Genomic DNA, 15,245 nt, shown 5'->3' with positions numbered 1-15,245 from the left:
TTTTTTCCTGAAAAAATACTCATCTATCCATTTTTATCTGCACCTTTGATCATATTGAAATAGTTATATTTATATATTTTTTGGCAAGGGTGAGCTTGCTGTTGTTTTTACATTGGATCAATCATGCTTATGAAGGGCCCTCACATGAAGAATTGTTGTCACAGTACGTTATAGCAATTAAACAACTTCTGAAGAAGGAAGGCCTCTTTCAGTAAACCTGATACCCACAGGAACGTTACCTTAGTTACACCTTCCCAAAGTGGGGGGATGTCTTAAATAGGACGAATCAGACTATTCACAATCTACTGTCGGGCTAATGTTTGTGTGATATTTTCATTACCTGTATCTTGATATTTATTAAAAATATAATAGATAAATATCTCTGTCATTAATACAGAACAATTTCTGGCAGCATGTCCAAAAGGCACACAGACGGAGATGAACTATTCTCACGGATCGCTGCTAAGCTAACACACGCGGGCTTCGGCCTTTAACTCTGTGATGAGATGACTACCCACCTACCTGTTACATTATAATCATAGTGGAAGCAGTTTCTGTTCAGGTTACAGGGCTCCTTCTCAACAGCATCAGGGCAGACTCTTCCCTCATCAGCAGGTTGTCTGATGGGATCAGCTGACCTTTGCCGGAAATTGCTTTGATTGCAAGGCTGACAGAGAATAACACAACTCCTCAGAAAGGTGAATACGCAGGCACATGAGGGCTAATGTGCTAGGGAGAGCGCTGGAGCAGGAGTTAGTGTGCTGGGGCCACTGACTAACTGGAACAATCTCATTCCACTTCAGTTTCTTCTGTGTGATCAAAGTGTTGGTGAGCTTCTGATCTAGCTACAAGATGCTTAAGAGTCTATGTGTCAAATATTAATAGACACATCATATCATAGGTACACAAACACATTCATATGGCCATATTAATTATTGTAGATCACGAATACAGGCATTATCTACCTACCTACCTACCTACCTAGCTACTTATCTACCTACCTACCTACTTATCTAATATAGTCTGTTGGTCCCAAAAAACCATTTTAAGGGCAACTGTAAATAACTAGCTGTTAGTGATATTTATTTTCCTAAGGCACATATACATATGCACACAAATACACAAGCAGGTAAAAGACTGGCTTGCATTCTCCTACTGGTACAGTCATGTTCTGAAAGCATTTGGCTTCTAAGAACAAGAGCAGTAACTTCAAACCTGATGTTAATGGAATGAGATCATTTGCATACCCTTGTGAAACAGTTGATTCTTTATTACAATTTAACTGCATCCAAGTCAACTGCTAGCCCTGTTTTGTTCCTGCTCTATCATTTGGCTGCTAATCAGCACCTTTAGTAATGTTAACACTGAAATAGAAATTTAATTTTTCCTTGAAAACATGAATTATAAATGTTTTGAAGCTGTTCTGTATTGTATCTCAGCAAATTAATTCCACATTTCATGCAGTTTCCCTATGCTTCTGAAGCCATTTTGAAATGTGCAGCTTTACAAAGGTGCCCAGGGGTAAACCCAATTTTCTACATCATCAGCCAGTTCTGTTTCAAACGATTCTCTTCCCAGGGTCCCATGGAAGAGCCCCTACGGGCTGCTGAAATCTAGAAGCTTTTGTGTGATTTGAAACTCTCAGCTGGCTTCCCAGGCCCAAAGACACACAGAGTCAGTGTGTGGAAAGAGATTCATTGACGCGCAGCTTTCTTCTTTCTACTCCCTCTCTCTCCAGGATCATTTGTGCTTTAGTGTCAATACTCCTGCTGCAGAACCCCCACTGGGTGAAAGATTATTCCTACAATTTAAGTAAAATGGATTGGGCAAAAAGCAAGGGATGACAATAACCTGACACCATTAAAGTACTTTTACTAGAGGTTTATTCTTTGTCCCCAGACCTGGAGGGAGTCATTATCACCACGGCAGTTCTTAACCCGCTGTGTATTTGTAAGCCCATCTGCAGGCTTTCTGTGCTGGGTTAGGAGGATGGTGGAGTACAAAGCTTGCGAGAGGTCAAGCTGTTCTAGTGTGAGTGGAAATATTGCTGATTTCACATGGCACAGTCATAGAATGAAGTAGCCAAGAAAATACACCTTGGTTTGGGAACTAATTTGGTAAGTAATTTAGAATAATTTCTTTAAAACTTTAGTGGTAATGAATTAAGCAACCTCTATGTGAATGAGTGGCTAATCGTCTCACCAAAGTGCATCGAGTCCACGGACCCCACTCGGATATCACACAGTCCTCAGGACACGGTAATTTGCACTCTCTGGAACCCAGGGGCATCTCCTCTGGGTCACAGAGGTAATCCTCTACATGCTCAGAAGGGCCATCCGCCGTGTTCTGCATGCATCTGCAAGAAAGCATACTTATCAATGCAGGAACCAGGACAGTTAATAAAAAGCCAACCCATAGAATAGAAGGTGCATTTTAAGACATCATTGTGGGGCGGGGGTGGTGGCAGTGTGGAAAGCTTTGAATTTAATGAATAAAATTCTTCAAACATGAGGACATAAAAGGATCTCTGCCTCTCATAAATATTCATAGAGCTTTGGTATGATTTTAAAAATTATCCTTGTAGGCATCATCACAATTTTTAAAAAGTATAGTCACTGTGGCCAGCTGGTGTGACTCAGTTGGTTGGGCGTTGTCCCATGCACCAAGAGGTCACCGGTTTGATTCCCTGGTCAGGTCATATGCCTGGGTTGGGAGCGCAATCCCCAGTAGAGTATATCTGGGAGGCAGCCTATTGATGTTTCTTTCTCATCGCTCTCTTTTCCTTCCTCTCTCTCTAAAATCAATAAAAACATTTAAAAAAGTATAGCCACTGTGTGTATATAAACTCTATATGTCTTCCTCTGAAAGGAGAGGGTCATTTATCTAGACTAATGAGAAGTGGTCCAAAGAGATTCATAGAGGGGTTGTAATTTGGGAATATAATGCACTTTTTTCTTCTGAACAAAATGGTAGATTCTATAGTGAAGGTAGATTCATACATGATGGAAGACCAGTCACACTTAAATCTCCTAGTGAGAAGTTTCAAAGTGTTTTTGAAAGTAGCTGGTGGCATTTATCCAATTGTTTGGCAAACAAAGAGATATTTACCATCCTATCTGCTGATAACTTTAAAGAGTTCCAGAAGTGGAAAGACAATTATAATAGGTGTCGCACAAATTCTCTAAATGTGCTTGTTGGATTTTCCTGTATCTTGACCTTTTTGATGGTTAGTTTTCTTTTTCACAATAAATTCAAACACTTTATTACATATCATTCTATTGTAAGCAGTCATGAAGGGCTCTTCACCCACCTTTGGGAATCTAATTAATGTGGCTAGTACCAGACTTCACTTGTACCATAGTTACCTCTCTGTGTACTTTTCTAGTAAAAGAGAAAAACCTTACCCCTCATCTATAACTTGGTAAGGTCAACCAAATTAATGGGTATAGGAACAGAACTGCATTGCAAGAGATGAAAAGGAAGGCTTGAGCTCTTAAGCCTCTCAAATCCATTGCGATGCTTTAAACTGTGAGTAGAATTACATTACTAATTATACCTGAAATCTCAACTATTTTCAGGAATTTGCAATCAGTAGGGACATTGCATCTTCTCATATTTACTCTGCAGAATAACCCTCTATATAGTGCTGCCTAATTTAAAAGAAATGTTGTTTGCCTGTGTGATGCGTTCAGACTAAAAAACTGTACTGTTGTTCCTGTCTTAAGTAGCTTTTTAGCCTGAAAAAAATTTTTAAAAAAAACCCCCCTCTGCATTTTTTTTGTAAATTGCATAAAAGAGCAATTGCAAAACCACACAAAGGTAGATGTCTGATTTCATTGTTGAAAGGAAAATTAAATTATAAATGTCTTTGGGAGAATTTTAGTTTCTCAGGAAAAAAGTTCCACCTTCAATGGCATTTTTCAAAATGTTCTGCTGACAGCAGCTGTGAGAGGACACGGAACAAATGGGACAGTTCAATGCTCAGAGTTGAATTTGCTGCTAAGAAAACACTGCATCCATGGCAGGTACTGACACAGGTACAAGGATCAACTCGCAAAGTTACCTATTGATTCAGAGTGAAGGACAGATGTTCAATACTCTATTATGTAGTTATATACATAAAAATCCATTTTCAAAGGTTTTTTCTTCCTTTAACTTTTATTATGCAGGTAACATATTAATTTTAAGAAAATCAGAATAAATAAAATTTCACATAATTCTATCAGAGATAACCACCCTAAAAACATTATATTTAAACATATATTTTCATTTCGTTAAATACAAGAAAACTTACCGCTATTTGTACCATTTAAGAAAAAACTACACCAACAATATTTTATAGACATCTATTCATGTTGTTAACCTTTTTCTAAGTTATTAATTTTAATGACTACATTTGAATTCCATCACTTGAATGTGCCACAATTGCTAAAAACCCTTGCTATTGACATTCAAATTATTTATAAGTTTTATTTATTTTATTTTGCGTTAATGATTTTATTACTCTAGAATGATAATAAATATTTGGATCAAGTTTTGACCTCAAAGGAAGACCCTATAAATTCATTTGCTTTTTTCAAATTCTTGGCCTTTTCTTTTTCTATATGAGAGGAATTATGCTGTGAGAAAATGGAATTATATCCAGAAACATAGTACAGACTCAAGTTGGAGGCCACAGGTGTAGGAAAGGAGGTGCATTGTCAGCAGAGAATTCAAAGCAACAATAAAAATAACCAAATAGCTCTGTTTTTATGATCACAATGTGCTGGCACTTTAAAAAAATGCCAGTGAAAAAATATCTCTTCCCACCAGAGCAAATCACTTTTATCACCCAACCTTTGAAATGTCATACCACCCTAAAAGCAAAAAACAATAAAAATAACCAAATAGCTCTGTTTTTATGATCACAATGTGCTGGCACTTTAAAAAATGCCAGTGAAAAAATATCTCTTCCCACCAGAACAAATCACTTTTATCACCCAACCTTTGAAATGCCATACCACCCTAAAAGCAAAGGAACAAGATGGAATATGTTGAATCCTGCTCTCAAAGACTCATGTATCCTAAAATGTCACCCAATGCTTGCATCTAAGCAGGACGTTTTGACCTTAATTAGCTGAGGATAAGGTTAGGGAGGTCCACTCCTCAATCAGTACAGAAACATTATTACATGATCAGAGATGACAATCAATGCTGACCTTTTCTCTTCTCTATTTTCATTAAAGATGTTTACTGGAAAATAAATTGATCTGAAAAGTTACTTAGTTTAGGATGTGTTTGGAAATATTCAGAATATTTATTCACAGAGAAAAATGAAGCAACATGTACAGAGATAGTTATAGGGAAAGCAGAAAGAATAGTCGTTCTTTATTACATACTAGAGGCCCGTTGCACAAGAGATTTGTGCAATAGGCCTTACCTTTCCCTGGCTGCCGGCACCGGTTTTCCTCCGGCACCTGGGACCCAGGCCTTCACTGCTCCGGCTGGAGCATTCTGTCTTCGCTGCTCCAGCCTGAGCCTTCTGTCTTCACTCCGCACCTTCGCGCCTACGTATGCAAATTAACCGCCATCTTTGTTGGGTTAATTTGCATACTCTCCTGATTGGCTGGTGAGTGTAGTGGAGGGATGGTCAATTTACATGTTTGTCTATTATTAGGTAAGATATTTGTTACTAACCAAAACACCAACCTGATCAAATTCTTAATATAAGAAAAATATTTTTAAATTCAAAGTGAAATTTTAAATTTTGGAGAAGGGCAGAAGCATAATTTATTTCTTTTTCTTCCCTGTTCCCTTATCAACTCATTACATCCTCTTCACCATCATCTTAGAAAAGTTCCTCTGAAAAATAACTTTAGAGTTCAGATGGGCTTTTGAAAAAAGAAACAGAAATTATTTTTATTGGAAGCAAAGTTGTACATAGTGTGCCAAGGTTTTAAGATATAAACATTAATTTGTTCTATTTTTCTACTGAAACAGATTAAAAAATATGAATCTCAAATTCATGAGTAGTTAGGTCATGGGTGAGAATGAGCTTCTTCACAAAATGAGTTATCAAGTTCTGAATGTTTTTATATTTGTCTTTACTGTGTGCCACTCAGCTGGGTTAGAAGAAATTGAGATAGTTAAACAGTTGACAAGAGACTTGGGTTTGAGTGCCAACTCTGTCATTTAGTATATATCTGTTCTTGGTGAATTAGTGTTTGTGAATCTACTCTACAAAGTGGAAATAATAAAACCTCATACATTTGTTTCCCTGGTTCCAGAACCCCTAAAGATCATATGCAGAGGCTGTAGAGAAAATTTAATGAGTGTCAAACTTGCATTAGGTGTTAGGGAGTTTCTGTGATTATGACAGGGTCTCAGCATGGAGAAACTTATGGAGATTAATAATAGTAAAAAGATCTTTTCATAACAATGCAGGGTATATGGGTACTACAGAAAAATGCTGCTCAATAGAGCTCTCTGATGATGGAAATACTGTGCTGAGAGAACAGCCTCGAGCCACCCATGGCTATTGAGCTCTTGAAATGTATCTAGTGTGACTGAGAAAACACATTTCTAATTTTAATTCATTTAAATTTAAAGTGAAAATAGCCAAATATGACTATGGTTACCCTACCAGTCAGTACGGCTGCAGAATAAGAAATGAGGGGCATTAGCCAATGCTGTTTTAGGGAAGGCTTCCTGGAACAGACAAAAATATTCAAAAGTTGGCCAGTTTGATATAAAAGAGCAAGAGTTTATAACAAATTCATATTAAAATGCAGCCAGAAATATCTTTGGCCTTTAAGGAACAAGTCATTGGGGTTTGAAAATCAGTATTGGTTCAGCTCTCCTGCAAGAAAAGCACCTCAGAGCGAAGCTTCCCAAATCAGAAGCCGAACATGATAAACTGCTGCTTGAAGCAGATCTTTTAGAGTTTTCCATGAACACAGATTCCCTAAAAATAAAACTAAAGTCCACTTATTAGGAGGTTGGGAAGGAGTGAACGCTCAAGTTGGCAGGTATGAAACTGGGAGGTTTGTGTGTTTTGCTTCTCTGTGTAAACCGACGTGGCCTCACCTCACTTTTCGGGTTTGCACGCCCCCTCCGCAGTTGTCTGGCATGTTCACAAAGGTCACCTTGCACACGCTCCACGGCTCTGTGACCCATAGGTACTGGTTGCAGTCACTCTGGCAGGGGACGACCTCATACACCTGAAACACACACAGTTCTCAGTGATCTCATCTCAGGTACCTGATGAGAGTGGGAAGATTTTACATCACAATAATCATTATATACATATTTTAGCTACTTTCATTTCTCTCCATTATTTGAAATTTCTTGAGAGTTCTAGCACTAAAAAGGACAGAACTAGCTGTGCCCTTTGCCCCATTGTAGTTGTAGATCCACATTTATTGAGACAGCACAGGGACTGGGGCCCGGGACTGAAGGAAGACCAGATGGCCAGAAGGAACACTGGATAAGCTGACTACAAAAATGTCCCCACCCCAGCTTCTCCTTGACCAAGAATGAAGTAGGCTTTCTTATCTCCCTTCTAACCACTTCCTTGCAGAAGTGAAACCATTGTTCTGCACATGCAGTTGCTCAAAGTTTGACTGCTATGGTATACACCTTCTGGGATGGCAGTAGTGAGCAGTCTAGCCACCAAGACAGTTGCTAAGCAACTAGACAGCAGGAGGAAGTAGCTTGACCCTGACATGGAAAATTTCACAAGTTAGCCTTTTTAAAAAACACCCACCTTTGTGTGCAAGTCTGCCTTGTTCCCAGCTTATAAAGTTTCCCAAGCAGGCAGGCGCCCCCCCCCCCGCCCCTCCCGCCAACCAGTCAGTTTGGAGGACCTTCCTTTCCTCTGTGCTGCCTCCCTTGTGTTTGAATATCAGCTTAGTAAAATTTGTCTAGAAATTTTTCTGGTGGTTCCCCCTGATTTCTATTGTGGGAAACCCAAGGGCCCCAAACTCCATAACATTCCCACAGTATTGCAATTTCCCAGGCCATCGGTCTTGTTTATAGTTTTGTGTGTCTTCAATACTTACCCCAGGGTACTCATATGTTAGACAATCAATACAGATTTGTTAAATAAATGAATGAATAACAAATGAATGAATTAATTAAATAGTGTATAAAAGTAGCGATTTTCAAATAATTGGGCTTGTTTATAAAATATGTGCAACAACCAAAACTTGTATTTTTTGTGCTCCGTTTATGAAACTAAATTAAAAAATAAATAACATGAAATAAAGCTATCTTCAAACTTTAGTTAGGGCTTGGAAGCAAGGTCTGAAACTCGGTCTCACATTACACAGCTACAGCCTACAGCAGGGAAAGCCACTTGAAACAAAGCAAATTGTGCACTGTATCCATACAAGCTTTCACAGCCCCAAGTTTGAGGTGTTTGTTTGGTTTCAGGATTTTTAGAACAATGAGCAAGGATGCCTTTTTTTGCAATCAGAAGAATGACTAAATAAAGGAAATAAATAGATCACAATCCACTGCAATAGAGGTGAGTCCATTATAGAAAAAGTGTTTCAAAATCATTTCAAAATCTATAATTATCCACTTCCATCTCTTATTTTACACACACATACACACACACACACACACTAAATAGCATATGAATGCTTACATAACCAATTACAGAGAATATAGATTTAAATAGCTCTTTGGATCTTTTCTTTTGAGTAAATTTTAGTGGACTAAATCAATAAAATATATTTAAAAAAAATAAAAATCATTTCAAAATCTATAATTATCCACCTCCATCTCTTATTTTACACACACACACACAGACACACACACACACACACACACACACACACTAAATAGCATATTAATACTTATATAACCAATTACAGAGAATATAGATTTAAATAGCTCTTTGGAGCTATTCTTTTGTGTAAATTTTAGTGGACTAAACACCCAATTAAAGTGACAAAGTAAATTTATGCCACATAATAATAAAAAATATGCACTATATTTACTGTCATATGATCACATTCATATTGGGAGCTGTACTCAGATATGACTGATTTCTGGTGCAGAAAACATTACTTTACAATTTGTGGGGAAGGAACAAACCGAAGGGGAAATGCCATCTTTCCTGGTCCTTCGATGGCTTGCATGTTAATCTCTTACACTGGAGTGAATACAGATCAGTTCAGAGCCTCCTCCTGCCACCCACTTGCAGCCACCTGCACCTTTACCTCCCCCTGGGAAGCATGAGATCATTAGCAGGAGGTGTCAGTGCCTTTTCAAGGCTGAGGCTGGTGAAGGAAAGCTTGTTTCCCACCCCTGCACCTCAGGCCCTGATTCTAAGATGAGAAAACACAGGCACCATGCTAGGAAATAAAAAGGGAACAATGGCAGAACACAAATTTTATGAAAAATATGATATCTTCTCCCTGTAAAATAAGAGGCAATTGTAGAAAAAAATACATTCCCTGAAGTCAGGCGTAAAACAGGAAATAAACAACACTCTGTTATGAACTGTGAGGTTTAAGAGTTCTTACCTGGGCCTGGAGTGGTTATCATCCACACGAATCAAGACAGGGAGAGAAGCAAAGAGAAGTAAAATGTCAGTATATTGAATGAGAAGAACTCATGTTTCAAGTTTCAAATATTATTATCCCTATAGAAAAGACATTTTTATTTTTATTTTTATTTTTTTTGTGGCGAGGATAAGGAGTAAATAATTAGAACACTTTTCTCAGGCCCCGGGAGAGAAAAACCAACCCACTGTTTAAAGGTAAAGTACACTAATAACTACTGCAAACAGCAGAGTCACGGAAAGTATTAGGTGGGCAGGGTACAGACAACACAGACAATGGCGTAGACCTCAACATACTTATCATACTGATCATAGGGAACTGACACAGAGCTGCAAATGTCCTGTGCTTCAAACTGTGAATGGTTATCTATTTACAGATTGATTGATTGATTGATTGATCGATCTATCCATCTTCATCCATCCATCCATCCATCCATATTTTACTGTGAATGGTTATCTATTTACAGATTGATTGATTGACTGATTGATAGATCTATCCATCTTCATCCATCCACCCATCCATATTTCGTAAGAAATGAGGATTTGCTTCCTCAATGGGAAAATAGAACCTCAAACACCATTTTCAAGTCAAAGTACCAATGATTATATTGAGGAATATTTAATTGTAAAAAAGCCTATGTGACTTCAACATTTTTCAACATTAACACAAACCTCTGCATATTCTTTGCTCTTCTAATACGTTACTAATATATAAATTCTTAAAAGTTTATTTTTATAAATGAATTATTTCTTGTTTTAGCTTTGATATTTTAGTTGTTAAAGTCTCAGTACACCACCAGTAAGCTGTTAACAGGTACCCAGATGTCCTTTTCAAACTCTGCATTAGACTACATTAAAGTTGGAGAGTAACAGAGAAATGGCTTAGAGGAAAGACTTTTCATAGCAAAGATAATTTGGCATGAGGTCTTGAATCTTTTCAAATTCACCATTAAAGAAAATTTCTCTTTATTAGAACCATGACCAAAATTTAATAAAATTTACATTTACTATTGGAAATTCAAGATTTCAAAACTCACAGAAAGTATTGTTTTGTATTACAAACATTACAGTTGAGTTACTCTGTTTCACTTGGGTCAAGGAGCTACATCTTTTTCTTTAGAAGCATTCCCAAGACCAGGGACACTCGATTACCAATAGATGGCAGCAGTGCAGTATATTACTAACTTTTAGTTGAATTTAAGGGCAAATTTAGCTAGTTGGGGAAAAATCCAGATTCTTTAAGAGTACTTTCTATATAATTTAATTCTACACTTTCTTAATCCTAGTCCCTTTATTCATAAGTTCTTTTTACTCTCTCTACAGTGTACTTTTATTGCTATGAACAAATTTAGGTTAATTTGGGAAGAAAAGTTTGGGTCCTGGTAGGCAGTGTGTTTGGAGATTAAAATTAGTCTATGTGTATATGAACTATATCTATACATTTATGGTTGGTTCATACATATGACTTGGTTCATTTGATTGTGACTTAGATTTAAATATACATCTTTAACATCTACATAGACTATATAAAATTCATTCTTTGTTCATTCACATGCAGGTCAAACTTGATAATCATTGTCCGATGTACCTTATGTTACATTTAAATTAGTTGCAATTTCCTCTATTAGCCTTTTACTTTATATTTCCAACAGAACACAACTATTAATAGCAACTAATAAAGAGCATCTGAAGTCAAATAAAGTTCAAAATAAGATTTAAAAGGCCAGTGACTAAATTGATAGACATACTTACAGTGACTTTGAGGCCATTTAAAATTTTAAAACATTTTATATCAACTAATTTTAAATCAATGAACAGTGCATCTTCCCTAACTTTAGACCTGAACCTAAATACTTTCTTTGATTTTAATTTAAGTGGTTGGTAATTGAGATGTCTTCTTTGAGAGTCTCGGGGAACTCTAAGAATGATACAATCTTGCTCTTAATACACAAGTTAGATATAATTTTATTACAGGTTAAATACCTCGACATTATTTCAAAGGGAGGTTTCATTTAATTTCCATTGCATTATATTCATATGCATACATATGCAGGGTACTAGATCGCTTGAGAATACAGAGATGATATATCTGATTTGGGTTTTTAATAATATACATGTATTGAACCAGGCTACTCTAAAAATAAAGTGAGCCAAATTTCTAATTCAGGGGCTATTATTTACTTTGGTCCATTTGGGGTGGGGGAGGAATAAATCATTATCAATCTAAATCACAGTACTTTAGTATTCCCAATGGGAAAAAAATACCTGGTTGACATGGTCCAGTTTGGGGCAAGGCCTTCCTCCATTATACGGCTTTTCACGCAGCCATTTAGACCGAACCTTCACGCCGCTCCCACAGGACTTACTGCAGCGGGACCAGTTGGACCACTCGCTGAGCTTGCAGTCAGAGGGGCAGGGGATGATGCAGGCCTCTTCGATGTAACCTGAGTGCAGGAAAACGAGAGGAGGGCCATCTCCCTCGTGTCACTCGTCCACCACCACCCAGACGCTCATTTAGAAGATCCAAGTTTGACTTGACAGCAACATGCTAATGCAGAGTCTCCGTCGTTAAGGATTCAAATTAAACGTTGCAGGAAAATGACACATACACACAGCGACTCTGTTAAAATAACAGCTGAGCAGCTGCCATATGATCTGCTCAGGATTCACGCTCACCACATTTCAGCATTCCTGACGCCCTGACAGCTCCTGTTTAATTGACAATAACCTGCCTGCTGCCATGTCATCCGCATTCTGCCAGAATGATTCATTAAAAAAATTATAACAGTTTTCCACAGAATCCTGTCCGCTAATGTCACACAAGTTCAAGTTTCTGAGTCCGAGCAATGTTCTTGCTCAAGAAGAAAGCCAGGCCCTCTCAATCACTATCCAAAAGGAACCATTTAACTTAGCACCTTATGTTTCCCCTTCTTTGAAAATGAGGCCAGAAAAAGAAAAATGAAGACTGTTAAATAAATAAAGTCTCCTAGTTTTATAGTGCTGCCAATTTCAAAGCACCTTCACACCTTGTATTCATTTAATTCGCTTGAAAATTTTATAAACGCATTGGGCAGGTATGGATGGTCTACTGGGCAGATAAGAAAACAAATGCAGAGAGATAATTGACAAATGCAAGGTCATATAGTGAGGTGTGAGGAAAGGTTTTCTGAGGTCTAGTCCAGTATTCATTCCGTCAAATCACACAGCCAATTAACTCAATAGTCTACCAATTAGTTTTGAGAAATGGGAGCATTTTCCTTGAACAATCCCTTACCACCAACTTGGCATTTCACTAGATCCATTTATCACTATTGTTCCCAAGGCAAATGTGTAAGAAAAGCAAAATTCCTCTGGTCAAGAGTCATATACTGTGTGCACAGGAGTTGTTCTTGATTCAAGAAAACACTCTGTCATACCATTTTACATCAACATGAAGGATTCGATTTAGAAATGATTATCACATAAACAGTTTGTACTAGGATCTCTAAGTAGATATTTTTAAAATATCTTTTTATTACTTTGTAGAGCAAGAGGAAGGGAAAGGGAGAGATAGAAACATCGATGAAAGAGAAACATCGACTGGCTGCCTCCTGCATGCTCCCTACTAGAGAGAGGGCCCGCAACCTGGGCATGTGCCCTGACCAGGAATTGGAATCAGTGACCTCTTGTTTTATAGGTCAACGCTCAACCACTGAGCCATACCAGCTGGACTGTGACAGAATTTCTTAAGGTGCTTAGGCAATAATTTGATTTCAAAATCAGTCTAGTTATCCTAGAATAATAAAGAAACTATCAGTCATAATATTAAGTCTTGATTTTTTAAAATAAATCTAGTTATTTCCAATGTTCATTGTTTTATCAATTCTTTTTTGAAAAGCATAACAATCTTCAAATAGGTGGAGTGATCTACTTAAATCTTCTACTTTGACTTTAAATATGGCTTGAGGTGAGGAAACAAAAGCTCCGCTTACTTTTATGAGTTGAAATACATTTTAAATTCCATTATCTTTTTCATACAGCACAGCCAGTAAATAAATTTATCTAAAACAGCATGAGATGCTTAGATATGTAATTCCTGATAGGGCCAATAATAATTTTTTAATATATTAGTTTTTTATTGCATAGTAATAGTTTAAGAAATAAAATAAAAATGTAAAAATGTCTAATTTCCAAGTGAATGCCATTCTGTCATCAAACTAATTAATGTTTAAGCAAGTCCAATGATTTTTTAAAATCCCAATTATTTCCAGATATTATCAATAGCTTTGGCAAAAGGAGACTAGTATTTCAAAGGTAACGTTATTGAAATATTTCTAGAAGAACTGCATTTTGCACCTTGTTAAATTTCAAAATGACTGTAAAAGTAAACCTCTAACCTTTTGTTATTTAGTAACTGTAGTGGAAAACAGAAACACATAATCTTTAATGTCACTGCTTCATAGAGTAACAGATAAATGGAAATTCTTCCCTTCCATTGTCAGTTGAAGTATTATGGCATTAGTGAGATTTAACATGGATGACCTCAGACTGATTCACATTTATTATCAAGTAGTAACACTTAACACTTAGCATATTCCAGAAACATCTCTCAAATAAAACTCAAGGTATTAAATTGTTAAAAGATACATGTAGACCCTGAGATAAAACTGTAGCAGAATATAATGCTTAACATGTCATTTTTATTTTCCGATGTGTAACAACTTTCAATAATTGCCTGTCATGTTTATCTAGCACAATTAAAATCCTTAATGTTAGTAGTGAATTGCTAGATAATCAAGGGGGATTGAAAGACAGAACATTTGATGTGTTTTAAGGCTAAATAAACGGCTGGCATCTTGTAGCAATTTATGGCTTCTGAGGAATACTTGAATAAAATAAATGACTTCACAATTAGGGTGTTAAAACTTTTAGCAGTTCAACACCAAATTTGACACATGGAAAAATCAAACTCCTGACTTCTGATCATATTTTTTTGTATCCTATGACTGTTCTTTGAGGTCAAAACACTAGCAGCCTTAAAGTGGCAACCAGAGGACATACTGCCTTTTAGATATATCCCATCACCTCATTCATTTGAACTGTGAATTGCAGATAAAGTAGCTGTCAACAACCTTCACAACTATTAACACTGTGCTGTTGGAAGGTACACTGTTGATAGAGTAAAAAAATCATTTTGAAAACACATGAAAAAATATCGGTTGGTTCTGATTTACAGCTGTGTGAATAAGCAACACTGGCACTGTATGTGAAACATCTGGATTAATCTCCAAAGTGACCTCAAAAAAATCTCTCCTGCTTAAATGTGTATTATATACATATGATTGCAACAGGAATGAGAGCATTTATCTATAAATTCATCTATTGTTGTCTGTGTGGGTTTAAAAATATTTTAAAAATATCCCCAAATGAACATGATATTCTTTTGTAATTATATATTAAAAGCTGATAACTAGATAACCCAGGGAAACCAAACAACTATGTTATAACCAAACTCTTATAATTGAATGTTTTACCCATTCAATTGGAATCAACACTGGGAAATTAAAATTTTCATAGAAAACTGTTCAGATAAATTGATATTACTACAGTATAATGCTATTTTAATTTTATTTATATTTATTTGTTTTATATACATACTAGAGGCCCGGTGCACAAAAATTTGTGCACTCGGCGGGGGGCGGGGGGGGCCCTCAGC

The 15,245-nt window shown here is 36.8% G+C and overlaps 1 protein-coding gene across 1 annotated transcript in view; it reads right to left on the bottom strand.

The window, feature by feature from the left end:
* THSD7A (thrombospondin, type I, domain containing 7A) overlaps positions 1 to 15,245 on the bottom strand; it is a 209,454-nt gene that overhangs the window by 35,603 nt on the left and 158,606 nt on the right. The window contains exons 14-18 of the mRNA XM_014547652.1: positions 11,816 to 11,994; positions 9,513 to 9,518; positions 7,066 to 7,199; positions 2,203 to 2,356; positions 523 to 667 (exon numbers count right to left, since the gene is read on the bottom strand). Coding sequence (XP_014403138.1) covers positions 523 to 667; positions 2,203 to 2,356; positions 7,066 to 7,199; positions 9,513 to 9,518; positions 11,816 to 11,994 — 618 coding nt within the window. The remainder of the gene's footprint in view (positions 1 to 522; positions 668 to 2,202; positions 2,357 to 7,065; positions 7,200 to 9,512; positions 9,519 to 11,815; positions 11,995 to 15,245) is intronic.

The sequence above is a fragment of the Myotis brandtii genome, unplaced genomic scaffold (genome assembly GCF_000412655.1).
Source record: "Myotis brandtii unplaced genomic scaffold, ASM41265v1 scaffold48, whole genome shotgun sequence".
Taxonomy (NCBI): Eukaryota; Metazoa; Chordata; class Mammalia; order Chiroptera; family Vespertilionidae; genus Myotis; species Myotis brandtii.
This window is presented reverse-complemented; position numbering and strand designations above follow the sequence as displayed.